At 37.2% G+C, this 15,327-nt stretch overlaps 1 protein-coding gene across 5 annotated transcripts in view; it reads left to right on the top strand.

The window, feature by feature from the left end:
- LOC131044842 (small RNA degrading nuclease 5) overlaps positions 1-15,327 on the top strand; it is a 216,558-nt gene that overhangs the window by 135,130 nt on the left and 66,101 nt on the right. For all 5 annotated transcript variants that reach the window (XR_009372049.1, XR_009372050.1, XM_057978313.2 and 2 more), the window contains exons 11-12: positions 4,971-5,031; positions 5,220-5,487. Coding sequence is in view for 3 of the 5 variants with exons in the window: in XM_057978313.2 (XP_057834296.2) it covers positions 4,971-5,031; positions 5,220-5,487 (329 nt within the window). In the remaining 2 variants the exon portion in view is untranslated. The remainder of the gene's footprint in view (positions 1-4,970; positions 5,032-5,219; positions 5,488-15,327) is intronic.

Here is a 15,327-nt window from a genome sequence, read left to right as displayed (position 1 = left end):
TGAAGATGAGGTGTTAAGCTGAAGAGGAGTTGAAGTTCAAGATGAAATGATCAGATTTTGGTTAAGTATGAATGAGTATGAAGTATGGTACCTTGTCTTGTTCCACCTATCTTGCAAAGTCCACCCTATGCTGGAGTGTGGTGCCTTGTTTAGTTCCCCAACTTGAAATAAGTCCGCCCAAGTAAGATACTTGCTAAAATGGAAGACAAGAAGATGATGTAAGCAGAATCTATCATCCAAGTTTGAACTGAGTGCAGATTTGGAAAGGTTTGAAAGAAGAATATAGAAGATTGAGTTCGATCTGCAAACTAAAGACCAAATTAGAAACATTCTCTGTAGATTCAAAAGACTAAGGAAGGATTAGAAACAAGTTTTGAAGAGATTTTCTGAGTTTCTAATTATAAAATCGAACCCTCATACAAATATTTCATTCACTCTCTCATTTTTATACATGAGGTTCGAATTTCTTGAGCAAGTTGAGAGCAATTAAGAGATGTTTTCTGCAGGTAAAGAACATTTTGAGAGAAGTTCTAAGAGTTTTGCAGGTTGAAAGAAGATTTTAAGGGTGATTCCAAGTATAAGTTTGAGATTCTCAACCATTTACCACAAGTTTACACGCAGATTGAAGGAGATTCTTGACTGTTTTGAAGAGAAAATTCACATATTTTTGAGATTTTGAAGGTGACAGGGGTATTCAAGGAAGATTTATTGAGTTTTCAACCTGGTTTTCAAATTTTGGATGGAGTTTTTAGGGACTTAGTTTGATTTTCACACATTTTCTAGGATTCGAATCTGATTTCAACATTCATTTCATAGATTTTGGGACTAAGTTGTTCATTTCAGAGCAATCAAAGACAAAATTCACTCCCAAACCTTCAAATCGGATTTTGTTTTCAAGGATTTCTAAAATTTCTAAGTGTTTGTAGCTTGTTGAAAGAGGAAGTCGAGAATCAAAGCACACTTTGCCATCAAACCTTCAAAGCTTATGCTCAAAATGAGGATTCTAATTTAATTTCTTTTGGTTTTGTAGGTTTTGGATGATGGTTGAACGCGATGAATGTCTGAAAAGTTGAACTTTAGATCATATCAATTTATATCGCGAGGAGTTATCTAGAGCTTTTTACCCTCCTCCTGCGCAACATAAATTGGCAGCTGAAGGCGAGATCATTACAAAAAATGCAAATGGAGTTTCAGGCCAAATTTAGAGTTGAAAATAGGACCACGAGCAAGGTTCGTCCGAGCATAAAGATGGCCAAAATTTGGCTGAGTATGCATAATACTTTGTAAAGGGATTCTTCCCCAAATTCAAGGCACTTGAAAGAATCTCAAGGCACCAAGAAAGGAAAGTTCTCAGATTTGGTGAAAATAATTTCCAACTTCTTGAAGGATTTCATCTTTTGAAAAATTAAAAACAAGCTCCCAATCAAAATCAGATGGTGACAAGAAAAAACAAATTTCCATACTTAGATGATTTCTTCGCACAAATTGGAGAATTCAAGGAAGACATCCAACACGCTAAGGTGGCGCCTCATCATCTTCCAACCAATCAGATTGTTCCAAGTCAGCGTGTCTAGGTTCAATGAACCTGAGTGATCCAGAAGCTTCTAGAAGGACACACTTCACAATGCAACAACCTTCTATTTTCATTGTTGGTTAATATTTAGCAAGAAGGACAAGTGTCCCCAAATGTAATTTTCTCATTGGTTGAGGGGTAGTTAGTTTTGAAAAACCCTAATTAGGGTTTGTAACTTTCAATTTGGGCCCTTGATCACTGTTTGATCTCGACCGTTCATAATTTTTTGAAAACTATATAAGGCTACCTCCTCTCATTTGGAGAGTGGGAGGTTTTTGATATATTGTTGCGTGAAGGTCATTTTTCAAATAATACATTGCATGTGCGCTTTCTCTTAAGGCTTTGTAATCTCTGTTATTTGAGTGATTGGCATGGTTTCAATTTCCTCAACACATTAATTAGAAGTTAATTTAGATTTGCTTTCAAAGTTGTTAGAATTGAATGAAGGATTTGATAAGTATTAATTAACGGTGTATCTCTGCTCATACTTTTGGAGAATGGATGATTTCCATTTCACTGTGCAAAGTTAGTCTGAGCCTATCCCCTGTGTATGTCAAAACTTCGATCATAAGCACAACCCATTGAAGATTGCAGCCGCTTTGTGTAGTTGTCCTTAGTGTGGCGAAGCAAAGTGCGGTTTCCCGAGAACACCTAGTTAATATCGTCTCCAGAATTCGTAGATTTAGATCGACTTTCTTAAACCCTATCCCTTTTTCCCTTTTTGAAAGTCTAAATCCCAGAAAATCCAAACTAAGAAGAAGAGCCTGAAATTGATAAATCTATCTAAGTCTAGAAGCTTGAAAGACATTCGTAAACGTAAGTCCCCATTGAGATTTTCAGCATACACTACCCAAGTAGCTATCCCACTAAAGTTGCTTGTTCGCACATATAGACCTTGGAATCAGCAGTTATTTTTCAAGAGAGGATAGAATACCTTTGGGTATCTTATTCTAATGTTTGGTAGATGATAAAATAGACACTAACAATATAACAACCCTACAAGAGAGAAAACCCTTAGCCAGCTTGTACGCTTCCAACTCTACAGTAGCTGCATTAAATTTATGCAAGTTTGGAAACATTTTGTCCATGCACTTGTAGAACCCTTCTTTGATCTCACCATCAATATCCATGTATGCAGCCTTGTAGAATAACAAAGGATTGAGCAAGTATCCCGCACCATGGAGAGGAGTGCATTTGTCCATCCCACCTCCTATCAATTATGTCCCACAACGGCATATACCTCTCCCTGCTATTTCCCAGCTTACTCCTTATCACCTCCTTGGCCCTATCCATGGCCTCATACACATCCCATGGGGGGTTTTCCCCCATCCACTAGTCTCAAGACTTTTACTAGAGGCTCTGAAAATTCTACAATTTGTTCAATCGATTCCCAAAAGCTGGTAGAATACATGTACTCTGCCATTGCTATGTCATTTGCTTGATTTTTGAAGCCAGACTCCATCCACTCAGCTGAAACAAACATTCGCCTCAAATTACCTTTTTGCTCACATAGTTTCTGCAATGAAAGGAAGTGTGTTGCAAATCTTGTCACCCTTGGTCGAACTAGCTCCTTGCCTCTTATGAAAGAGCGCATTATAGCCAAAATCTTTGTGTGATCATAAATAAATTTGGTAACCTTGTGAACCTTTTGAAATGCCTCCTTAACCCATTCAATTTTTCCAATGTCCTCTAGGGTTAGATCAAGGCAATGTGTTGCACATGGTGTAAAAAACATAGAAGGGTATTTATCTGTTGGAAGTCTCCCAACAATAACACAAGCAGTAGCATTGTCTGTGATAAATTGAACCACATTTTGTGGCCCCACATTCGTAACTACCATGTCATACATCTCAAACAATGCAGTTGTTGATTTCGTTATATTAGATGCATCCACAGATTTAAAAAAAACAGTGCCAATCTCATAAGAGACAAGGAAGTTAATGAGAATTCAGTTCCTTCTATCTGTCCAATCATCTGACATAATGCTACAACCAGTAATAGTCCACTGTACCCGATGCTCTTTAACAACATCTTCAACATCCCGTATTGCATCGTTGAGCGTACCTACCCTCAATGACTCAGAATATGGGGCTTGAAACCTAGGACCTACAACTGCAATAGCATCTACCATAGGTTGCCAATATGGATTTCTGAAGCATGGAATGCCAAGTGAGAGGAGTACCAAAAATTACCAATTGCCTTCTTTGCTTGTTCAGTGACAGTTTTCCTCCATCCTGTACTTTCCAAAGTGATTTGTGATCCTGTTGATGTACAAGTTGGAAGAAAGTATTAATGTTTCCTCCACCTGTGTTTGGTCCACGTGCTATAGAATTAGGTGTTGACCCAGATTCCCTGAAACCCCCATCTTCATCATCCTCAACCAAATTGTTCCTCCTGGCATTTGCAGAACTAGAACCTAGTTCAACCCCAATTCTTGCCTTTTTGGCCTTACTCTCAACAATCCCTTCAAGAGATTGCTTTGCCTGATAGGAGACATTTGCAGGACATCTTTTGCATATCTCGGTGTTATTTCCTCATTCTTTTGACAAATACCATTTGAAACGATAAATTCCACCATTGATATCTTCTAGACACCAATTGCACTTGACCTTGATGCTACCTGGAACTGTTGTGTCCACACAAAGTCTTTTTGACCTGGCATTGTGATCAAGAATCAGTTCTGCAAAAACATTACACTCAATCTTTAATTCTGAGGGATCTAGGGTTGGGTTTGTTTATAATAATTGCATTTGAATTTCATTGACATGAGAAATTGGAAATGTAAATGTAATTGAATTTCAAGTTTGCAACAACTTAAGATATGGTAGAAAGTAGATACACAAATCATATCATAATGAATTTTTCTATTTTTAAGCTTGTAATTTGTATTGTTGTTAAAACAAGACTGCCATACTGCCCAATATATGTTATGTGGGGACATGTCCTCTTAACAGGTCTATTTTATATAGTCAATGTGTTTGTGTGGGTAGTTTGAATGAGAATCTACTCATTTCTTTATAAATGAAGGTTTCATTTATTTATCATCAATACAAATATAGTTGGATATGCTTTCCCTCCACTTCCATGGATAAGTAGGTGCTATCCTACACTGTTGGGTGTTCACATGCCAAACACCCTCTGTTAGTTTGTTCTTTGTCTTATCAGTCCTCCTTGTACTTGTGGTTGTATTCCATGTCTCTTTACAATAATGCAACGACATTTGCAGTTGTACTATTATTTGCGAAATCATCACTGTAAAAATAAGGTAGATGGGATTGGATTACAATTAATATAGTCACTGTTATGCTGCAATTTCCTTTTGTGTATTATCTTGATCATACAAGGATGAGGGTATTAGCTATATCTTATCTGTGATTTTTTTCATTAACGGAAACAGGTACAGTGGAATTACAAGTGAAATGTTGGCGAATATTACAACCACACTTAAGGATATTCAGGTTGCGTCTCTTGACTTTTAACTTTTGTTGCTGTTATTATTGTGATTTTGATAAATTATAAACAAATTGGTCCGTCTTATTTGCGAGAGTTTAAGATAGAGCTTGTACTCTGTGTATTCTTTATTTGACAAAGAATCTTATCTTCAATTAAGTGTTAATAATGACTCTTTGTTTGATTTATTTGTTAGGAAGAATTCCTGAACCTGGTTTCTAGAGAAACCATTCTTGTTGGTCACTCATTAGAGAATGATCTTTTGGCTTTGAGGATTGTGCACAACTTAGTAATTGATACGGCTATCTTATATCAACATCCACAAGGTGCACATTTTAAACCTGCTTTACGAATAATTACAAAAAAGTTTCTGAGTAGAGATATTCAGCAGTCAAAAAGCGGTCATAATAGTGTTGAAGATGCCAGAGCTACCATGGATCTAGCATTGATGAAGATTCAAAAAGGTAAATGCTTTAAATTTTTTCAAACCTGAGCAAACATGATAATACATTGTGTTAGTGTAATTGGATATGCAATTCATTACAATTTATTTAAAATTGATGACTTTTTCACATTTTTTTTTGTCATGGTAATTATGATAGTTTTTTTTAATTTATCTAACAGTCTATTAATGACTCACACCTGTTCATATAATATTTTTTATTGATACCTATTTTTTCCATATCCATTCAATAGAAGTGTACAATGAAATATATTTCAAAGAAATCATCATAGTTCAATTAGCATTTCCATTGTTTTATTGACCTTTATTTTTCATATTGTAATGTCCCCTTCCTAATTTGTTGAGTTGGTGGACCTTTAGCCTATCCAGTTGGTTCCCGTAGTCTAATGAGTTACAGCTAGGGAACCTTGGAGGCAGTTTATCCAGTGATTTGATAGTATTTGATGGATTGGTTGAGCTCTCACTGTTATTATGAGCTTAATACCCTTTTTTGGAGTGATTTTGGGTTAGTCTTCCAATACTTGCTATTTTTAGTAATTCAATTTCGAGCACTGATTGGGCCAACTAATAGTGTTACTATTTTTAGTATTGTTGATGGGTTTAGTTTTGATGACTATCTGAGCATTTTTTATAGTTTGGTGGTTTTAAATAAATTAACGATAAGTTATTAATCAATGAAGTTAAATTAAAAATTTAACTTTATCATTATTTTAATTCATTTAATTAAGGACTATAAGGGGGCCATTTATAAAGTGAAAGGTAACTTATCTTAAGTATATGGGCCCTTTATATTTAATGAGACATTGGAGGTTTAAAAGAGATGAATTTTATAAAATAAAGTGTGCCTAGAGGAAAATTTTGAACCTCTTGGGGAGTCTATAAAAAGCATTTCGGGAGTTCATTTTCATTTACTCTAAGTTTGATATTTTATATTATTACTGGGAGAGATTGCTTTTCTTTGGTTTGCGAGGACAGAAACCTTTGCATGCAACATTATCCACGTTATCGAGAGACTTGATCGAGAGAATAGCTTGGTAATTTTATTCAGAGTTCACAACTATGCACATTGGAGGAGATCTTCATTTCAGTTTTGTAGAGTTTATTGAATATTTGATTTGTAGAGGACGATTTGGGAGGTGATTTGAAGGGGTTTTTCATTCTTTATTGCTGGTTGTTCCTCCTTAATGCTGGTCGTACCACCTTATGCCAGTCATACCATTACTAGAGCTCAAACGTGAGGGTTCTAAGGCACGAGATTAGGATTTCAAGATTTAAATCTGCATTCTTGGTGATTATTAGTTGCTGATAATCTATTTAACACCTAGTTGTACCAATGTGGAGCCATGTGCTAAAGCACCTAGGGTTTTCTAGACATTGTATTTGCTGGTTATTGCTGCTGCAGACTTGTAGTGAAATTTTCACAAATCGCCTCATTGCAAATGGGAACCCCCTCTTTTCGTTGAATAAACCAAGTCTTCTGCGGTCTGTGTCGTCTCCCAAGCCTAAGGAATGAGTTGTAAGGTCTTGATGGTCTAGATTCGAGCCTTTGGAAGTAATGAAATGACTAAGTAGGGAATGGATTCTTAAGGAATATACAACCTCGATAGGATACAATCTTAATATTGTCATCAAGTCGAGAATTAGAGTTTTGATTTATTGAGAAATGCATTGTGCTTATTGCTTTATCCTTCGAACTTTGCATTTTGCTAACCATGAACTTGATTGATACTTGTACTTCACAACGTTTCCTTGTCTTTTTCAGGTCATTGCTGTAAATGTTGTTCAATTTACAATTCAATATGCAAGATGTACTCTAATTTTATTCTTTCTATCTATGTATTATCTGTCTCTATTATAATTCTAACTATCTTCTTTGTTTGGTAGGTAAGAGGAGTATTTATCGATTTCAATATCCTCTTCACAAATACCAAATGATATATATATATACATGAGAGAGGAGGATCAAGCAGTGCCTTGACCGGTCATGTGTTATGGACATGACCGATCAAGACACTCCTTGATTGCACCCCTTGGCATATGTTATCAACCGGTGTTTTAATTATTTACCAGCCTGATATTAATCGGGGTTCACGTAACATAATGTATATGCCAATTGGTATTTAACGATGGTGTTTGGCGTGGCATATTAACCGATAGTAATCGGTGTTTATGTTAACCGACACCGATCACTAATTAAAGGTTGTATGCATTAAACGGTGCATACTATGCCACCCAATAGCAACTCGATAATCTTATTTCATTTGTTGGGAACACATCCGATATAGATCGGGATAGATGGTTAACCTGATAACTATCGTTGATCACCAATGTGCCGTGATATAATATGATTATCGATATTGATATAAATGAGGAGTGATTATCAAATAAAATAGCTTGAAGTTTTCTTAATAGTTTAATCGATAGGATAAATGATTGAATGAGAGACTTCATTTATCTCTCATTCAATCATTTATCTTACCGTAGCTACCATGCATTAACACTCCCTCTTAGCTAGGTAAGATAAATGAGAGTAGTGTATCAAGCATCACAATTTAAATGATAGTTAGCATTCTTTACACAATCTAACTTTCTAGGAAATCATATCACCTAATCACATGATATGAAGTATCCCCTAAACACGTGATACAAAAGTCCATCACATCAATCTTGTGATGACAGGATATCACCTTAGCACGTGATATTAGTATTGCATAAGCACGCAATACTTAAGGATAATCATATGAGAAAATATTCCATTCTCATCTTTATCCAAGTTGTGGTAGGTGCACTAACATTCATATAAATGTGTTACCACAACACAATCATGACTTATCCATGACACACCAGAGATCCAACATGATAACTGGTTTGGACATTATAAGATCGTCACCTTACAATGTCCCCATACAAGTGCTCATTATCTTGAGAGATCGTCACCTCTTAGATATGAACCCAAGGGATAAGATCCAACAATGTCCTATCATGACAAAGAAGTTTACACATTAAACAACTTATTGATATGTAAATACATATTACAAAGCAAATTACCTTTCAATCATCCCTAGACCTTTTCTGAAGTGATCAACCTTCACTCTGGAAAGAGGTTTGGTCAGAATATCTACTGTTTGATCTCCTGTACACACATATTCTAATTGAATCACATTTCTGTCTACCATATCTCGTACATAGTGGTATGGGATCTCAATATGCTTGGATCTGTCATGGAACTCTGGATTATTTGAAAGTTTTATGCAGCTCTGATTGTCACAATGTATAATAGTGGGTTTCATGGGTTCTCCAAACAGCCCCACAAGCAACTTCCTAAGCCATACTGCCTCTCGAGCAGCCATAGAAGCTGCAATGTATTCTGCCTCGGTGGAGCTTTGAGCTATAGAGGACTGCTTCCTGCTGATCCAAGATATCATTGTTGAACCTAGACTGAAGCAACACCCTGAAGCGTTTTTTCTGTCAGTTACACTTTCAGTCCAATCTGAATCTGTAAATCCATGTAGGTCTATATCAACTTTCTCATATTTGAGACCAAGGTTTAGGGTACCTTGTAGGTATCTCATGATGTGCTTTACTGCAACCAGGTGTATCTCCTTAGGTTCACACATGAACTGACTTAAGGCATTAATTGCATAACAGATATCTGGCCTTGTATTCACTAGGTACATCAGGGACCCAATCATCTATCTGTATTGTGTAGAGTCAGTGGGTTGTGACTCTGCTGCTGCTTCCTTAAGTTTATGTAAATTGGTTTCCATAGGAGAAGTCATGGGCCTACAGTTCAGCATTCCGAATCTCTTCAAAATATCCAAGGTATACTTTCCTTGATTTAGTATAATGTTGTCAGAATTCTGCCATACTTCCAATCCTAGGAAGTAATGAAGGAGTCCTAAGTCCTTCATATCAAATTCTTTGGATAGATCTTTCTTGCATTGATCTATAAGATGACCATTTCCTGTGATTAATAAGTCATCAACATATAAAATTAACATTAGCATATCACCTTTATTTCTTTTGTAATACAGATTAGGATCTGCATCATTTTTAGAGAAGCCTAGTCCTGAGAGATAGGTATCAATTCTTTCATACCAGGCCCTAGGAGCTTGTTTAAGCCCATAGAGAGCTTTCTTGAGTCTACACACATGAGACTCTGCATTATAAACTTCAAACCCTTCAGGTTGCTCTAGGTAGACTTCTTATGAGATCTCACCATTTAGAAATGCTGTCTTAACATCCATCTGGTGTACCTTCCACCCCTTTGTTGTTGCAATGGCTAATACAGCTCTTACTGATGTATACCTGGCAATAGGTGCAAAAGTTTCTTCATAATCCATTCCTTCCCTTTGTGAGAACCCTCTACTACACATCTGGCCTTGTGTTTTTCAATACTACCATCTGCAGCATGTTTGATCTTGAACAGCCATTTAGATGAAACAACTGATTTTTTAGTTGGCCTAGGAACAATCTCCCAAACATCATTTTTCATAATGGACTGATACTCTTCAGACATGGCATCTTTCCATACTTGATATTCAAGTGCATCTAATACATTGTTTGGTTCGGTTTTAGAGAGATCATTCATAAGGGCAACATAGCTAGTGAATTTATTAGGCCTTTTGCTTTTCCTGAAGGTTCCTGAAGGAGCAACAAACTTCTGAGCTTCTGCTACAGTCTTGGTGGCCCATAGTGGTCTTTTCTTGAGGTTTTCTCTAGGTGGACTTTGAGTTTCACTTATAGTTTCCTCAGGATTCTCCCTCTGAAGCTCAGGCATAGGATCTCTATCTCTGCTAGGGATGGGGATATAGACTTCAGGGTCTAGAGAGATTTAGGCTCTTTTGAATGCTAAGTCTTCTTCAAAGATCACATCCCTGCTTAGTTCAATATTCTTTTGACCAGGTATATAGATCTTGTAAGCTTTGGAGGTTTCACTATATCCTACAAAGATTCCCCTTTTTCCAGAAGGCTCTAATTTTAATCTTTTCTCCTTAGGTACATGAATATAGACAGGGCATCCAAATATCCTAAGGTGGCTAATATCAAGTTTTGATTTAGTAAAGACCTCCTCAGGGGTCTTATCTTCAAGATGAAAGTGAGGACATTTGTTTTGAATATATACAGCAATGCTAGTTGCTTTTGCCCAAAGATTGATATTTAGATTCTGATCAAGAATCATAACTTTGGCAGCTTCAACGATTGTCCTATTTTTCCTTTCAGCTATCCCATTTTGTTGAGGGTTATAAGGTATTGTTAGCTCCCTCTTAATCCCTAAATTTTTACAGAACTCTTTAAATAATTCTGATGTGTACTCCCCCCATTATCATTTCTTAGGGTTTTAATTTTATTTCCTGTGTAGTTTTCTATTAGTGATTTGAATTCTTTAAACCTATTAAGGATCTCTTCTGATTCTTTGCATTTCAGAAAGTAGATCCAGGTTTTCTTAGAGTAGTCATCAACAAATATTACATAATACAAAAATCCCCCCAATGAAGGTACGAACATAGGTCCACATACATCAGAATGTACTAACTCTAAAATTTTACTTGTTTTCCTAGTTTTATTCTGAAAAGCACCCTTAGTATTTTTACCTAGGGCACATTCTGTGCATGCCCCTGAATGATATTGCTTTAACTTAGGGAGACCAAGGTCTCCCATTGATGATAAAGCTCTAAAATTTAGGTGGCCTAGTCTTCTATGCCAGATTTCAAATTCATTTGTAGTTTCATGAATTAGGGCTAAGTTGGGCTTTGTGCATAGCTCATATAAGTAGCCTTGTCTTTGACCAATTGTTTTAGCTTTCTTGATGGATGTGTTCTTTGGCCAAGCCAATACTTTGTTGTCCATAAAGGTTACTCTGTATCCGTTGTCCTCCAGTGTTGATATTGAGACTAGATTTCTCTTGATGCCTGGAACATATAGTACTCCTCTAAGTTGCAATGATACACCCGACTTTAGTTTGATGGTGCAGGTTCCAACTCCTTTGACTGGATGTGTAGAGTCATCTCCGATAGTTACTTCCTCATCATTCTCCTCTTTCATGGAGTCCAGTACTTCTCTGAATCCTATAATGTGTTTGGATGAGCCACTGTCGATCACCTAGGAGTTCACTTTGTTTGATGCTTGGTTTGTGAGTGCTGAATAGAGCACATACTTCTTAGAGTCCTCTTCCTTTTTAGATTTTCCTGTTTTGGCAAATCTGGCTTGCTTAGCCCTTTTTGGACATTTGGCAACATAGTGCCCAAACTTGTCTAATCTGTAACACTGAATCTGAGAAAGGTCCTTCTTGAAGGTGTTCTTGTCGTGATGGCTTTTTCTCTTCCTGAATTGCTTTTGCTTTCTTTTCTTGTTTGAGTTCGTATTTAGAACTTGAAGATCTTCATCAATATTCTTCTATTTGATTCCTTTCTTATTTTGCCTTGATTCCTCTTGGAGACAATCAGCCTTTAGCCTATCGAATTTTGGGAATTCATCCCTTGCCCTGATGCCTTGGATGAATGTTTCCCATATGCTAGGCAACCCATCTAGAGCAATGAGGGTTAATTCTTTGCTTTGGATCTCATATCCAAGGGTTGCCAGTTCATCCCTTAGGGTAGATATTCGCATGAAGTAGGCATTGATTGATTCTCCTTTTATCATGGCTATATGATTTATTTCTCTTTTTAAAGACAAGGTTCTACTGGCATTGGATATCTCAAAAGCGTCTTCAAGTGCTTTGAACATGTTGAAGGTTGTTTCATGTTTCCTTATGATGGGCATGATATTGTTTCTTACCCCATCAACTATGATTTTAATAGCCTTATCATTTCCTTCTCTCCAAATTGCTTTGTCAGGTTCAGTCTCAGGTTCTGTAGTTTCAGTGACTCGACTTTATTTTCTTTTAGAATCATTTGAATTCTGAATTTTCATGCAGAGAAGTCATCACCTCCTCCGAGTCTGTCTTCATATCTGATAGCGCTGGCCATTGAGAGAATTGTGATGTTGAATGTGTTGGGTCTCAAATCAACAGATTGGATAGGTTCTAAGGAAATGCCAACTCCTATGATCAAACCCTCCAGTTGACTTGGCCAACATATAGAGTGAACCTGTTTGGTTGCTAACTCTCTCACTTTAGGCTCTGCAGGACCTAGGCGGGTATACCTATTCACTAGCTGTTCCTCCAACTAATGCTTTTTGTAGCAGATCTAATTTCTCAATCTGATATTTCCTAGTCTCAGAATGGCACAAGTTCCTAGAATGGAGATATAGCAGACGAGTTCAAGATTGTTGTTGTAGAAGCTATTCGATCTATGTTTCCTAACTACTTCTGTTTGCTTTTAAAATAACAAATGGTGAAATATAATGATGAGTGTAATCTGTTGTGACCAGTGCCTTCTTTGCTGTTTGGGCTACAGAGTCATTGTACTTTCTTCAGGACTTATTATGCGAGCCTGTGAGACAGTTTTTTAATCCACCCTTTTGTAGACCTGTCGGTTATTATTTCTTTTGAGATTAATTTGAATGCTTATATCATATGTTGATTGAATGAATTTAACCCCACCTTTAAGGGACCAATCAATGAAGTACTGCAAGGAACAATTACAATTCGCAAGCAAAACTTTTGTTTCAACGTTATAACATGAAGCACAGATTTGATTTCAAGAATATGAATAACCTTATCACTTTAGATAATATCACAGACGATTGCCAAAACAAAGTGAAATAATCCACAACACATACGCAAAGAAAAACAACAGTTCATAGCATGTATTCCATCGAAATTTGTAAAACTTACAGGCTGTCATACATCGCCATCTTCTTATTGTCTAAAAATACTATCCCCTTACATTAAAAAAATCATTCTCATATATATATGAGGATGAAGGCCTTTCATGAAGAGACACGACCTTTCAAAATATTAATCGTTAATTTGAGTATTTCTAAACTTAAGCAAAAAGAGATTTAGGAGTCCCAAATGATGAATGTAATCATCGTCTTTGAAGGTTTTGATTCGAGGAGTCTGTTTCTTCAATTCATCTCCCAGCGACAGATACTTGAATATTATCTGGTTGACAGTAGGGGCCATATCCTTACTTCGATCTATCTCTGACAAGGCCCAATCCTTGACGCTGGTGAGCTCTTTTCGCAAATCCTCCAGGGATATCACTTCTCCTTCTTTGTAAACGGAGGGCATTCCAACAGGTTTCTCATCATCCAATTCCTTCAGGTCTCTCCTCAGCGTATCCTCAAGTTTGACATGATTCTCCATATACGCAGTCCCCTCAGCTTTTTCCTCTGGTGTCATGGCATCGACATTATTCAGTACTTCATGCAGTCGTGCTTTTAGTCTCTCGTGCTCTGTTAATGCCTTTATTGTTCCACTATATACTTTCCAATACGGTTCAACCTACAAGAGCATGGTGTTAAACCGATGTCCTATGATATCGTCGACCAGTTTGTCCATCCTTTGTTGGATACCTTCTGCGCGTTTATTGGCCTTCTCTGCTTGATACTTCCAGTACAGAGCATCAGAGACATCGTCCAAGCTACGTCCCGCGGGGTATGAGGTGTATTCGCTGATAGGAGTCCCTGTCTCTGGTTGCAATACTTTTGCCTGCAACTTTTGATTCTCCTCTTTAGTTTTTTCATATAACCCCTTATATGTGACGTTCTCTCTGACCAAAAACTCTGTCTGGTCCAGGTTCAATCTGGCAACATCCAAGTTGAGTTTTGCAGTGACCCTAGGGTCAGTTTTTCCAACCTGATGAACCATGAGGTGCCCAAAGGTTTCTTCAATGTCCACAATGATAGGCCTCTTCCCCTTTGGATATAATGCCCATTGTAGGAGAGCTTTCTTGTCTGGATCATATCCAGAGCCTAAGAACAATTTGTCTATCTCCTGAGGCAACACCTGTTGATTCAAATCTTGTTTCTTCAGGAAGCCATCAAATAAAAGTGCTGAGTTTATATCCCAACCAGAGAAGATGATTACACCGGCCTCTTTTAGTAGTTTCCTCCCTTTCTCAGGAGTCATATCTTTCATGAGGACATTAATCTCATCTTGCAATCTCTTCATCTGTTCCTCCTCTGGTCTTCCAGCCATGCTTCGTTTTACATGAGCTCCTTTGTATTGGTACAAAAATGAGAGGAACTCCCTAGAAGAAGCTAATCCATCATCAGCAACGAAATCTTCATGCTCAGTCATTCTTATATCAACAACATCCTTGATGTTAATTTCACCAGTGTCCATATTCATCTCTGCTTCGAAACCAGGAGGATAATCTTCTCTAGGAGAATCAGGTGGGATACTACTGGCGGTCGATTTTGGTGACATGTGGGCTAGGGGCTGACTATCCTTCTCAGTATTAATGAAATGAAGGAATTGCGAAGGCACTCTATGCATGATTTCTGCTTCATGTTGAAGCAGCCTTTTAGCCACTTCCAAAGGATCTTGGAGATTTCCAATTAGATCTCCATCTATCATTCCTCTTGCCCTTTTCCATTTGTAAGCCTCCCAAACTAACTCACTCTTTCCTCTCAAAGCTTTGGCCTCCTCTCTTTCAAGATTCTTAATCAGGTCATCTGGCATTTTGGCCACATGTATTCCAGCTTTGAGTTTTTGTGATACTCTGGCAGCTCTTATATATCCTTCAGGGTCGAAGTTCTCTCTAGGTTCACCCAGAGTCATGCCATAGTAGTCTAACTTGTTCTGCAGTAAATGATAACTTTTTGAACTTTTAACAATGAAATCAGAAAAAACCAATAAGCCTGGAACAATGGATTGTTTACCGGAATCTGTAAGGTGTTTAGCACTGACAATAGACAATTGTCTTATAATCTCCAGGCTAGCCACCCTGTT

The sequence above is a fragment of the Cryptomeria japonica genome, chromosome 3 (assembly GCF_030272615.1).
Source record: "Cryptomeria japonica chromosome 3, Sugi_1.0, whole genome shotgun sequence".
Classification (NCBI taxonomy): Eukaryota; Viridiplantae; Streptophyta; class Pinopsida; order Cupressales; family Cupressaceae; genus Cryptomeria; species Cryptomeria japonica.
Note: the sequence above shows the minus strand (reverse complement) of the source record. Positions and strands in the feature narration are given on the sequence as shown.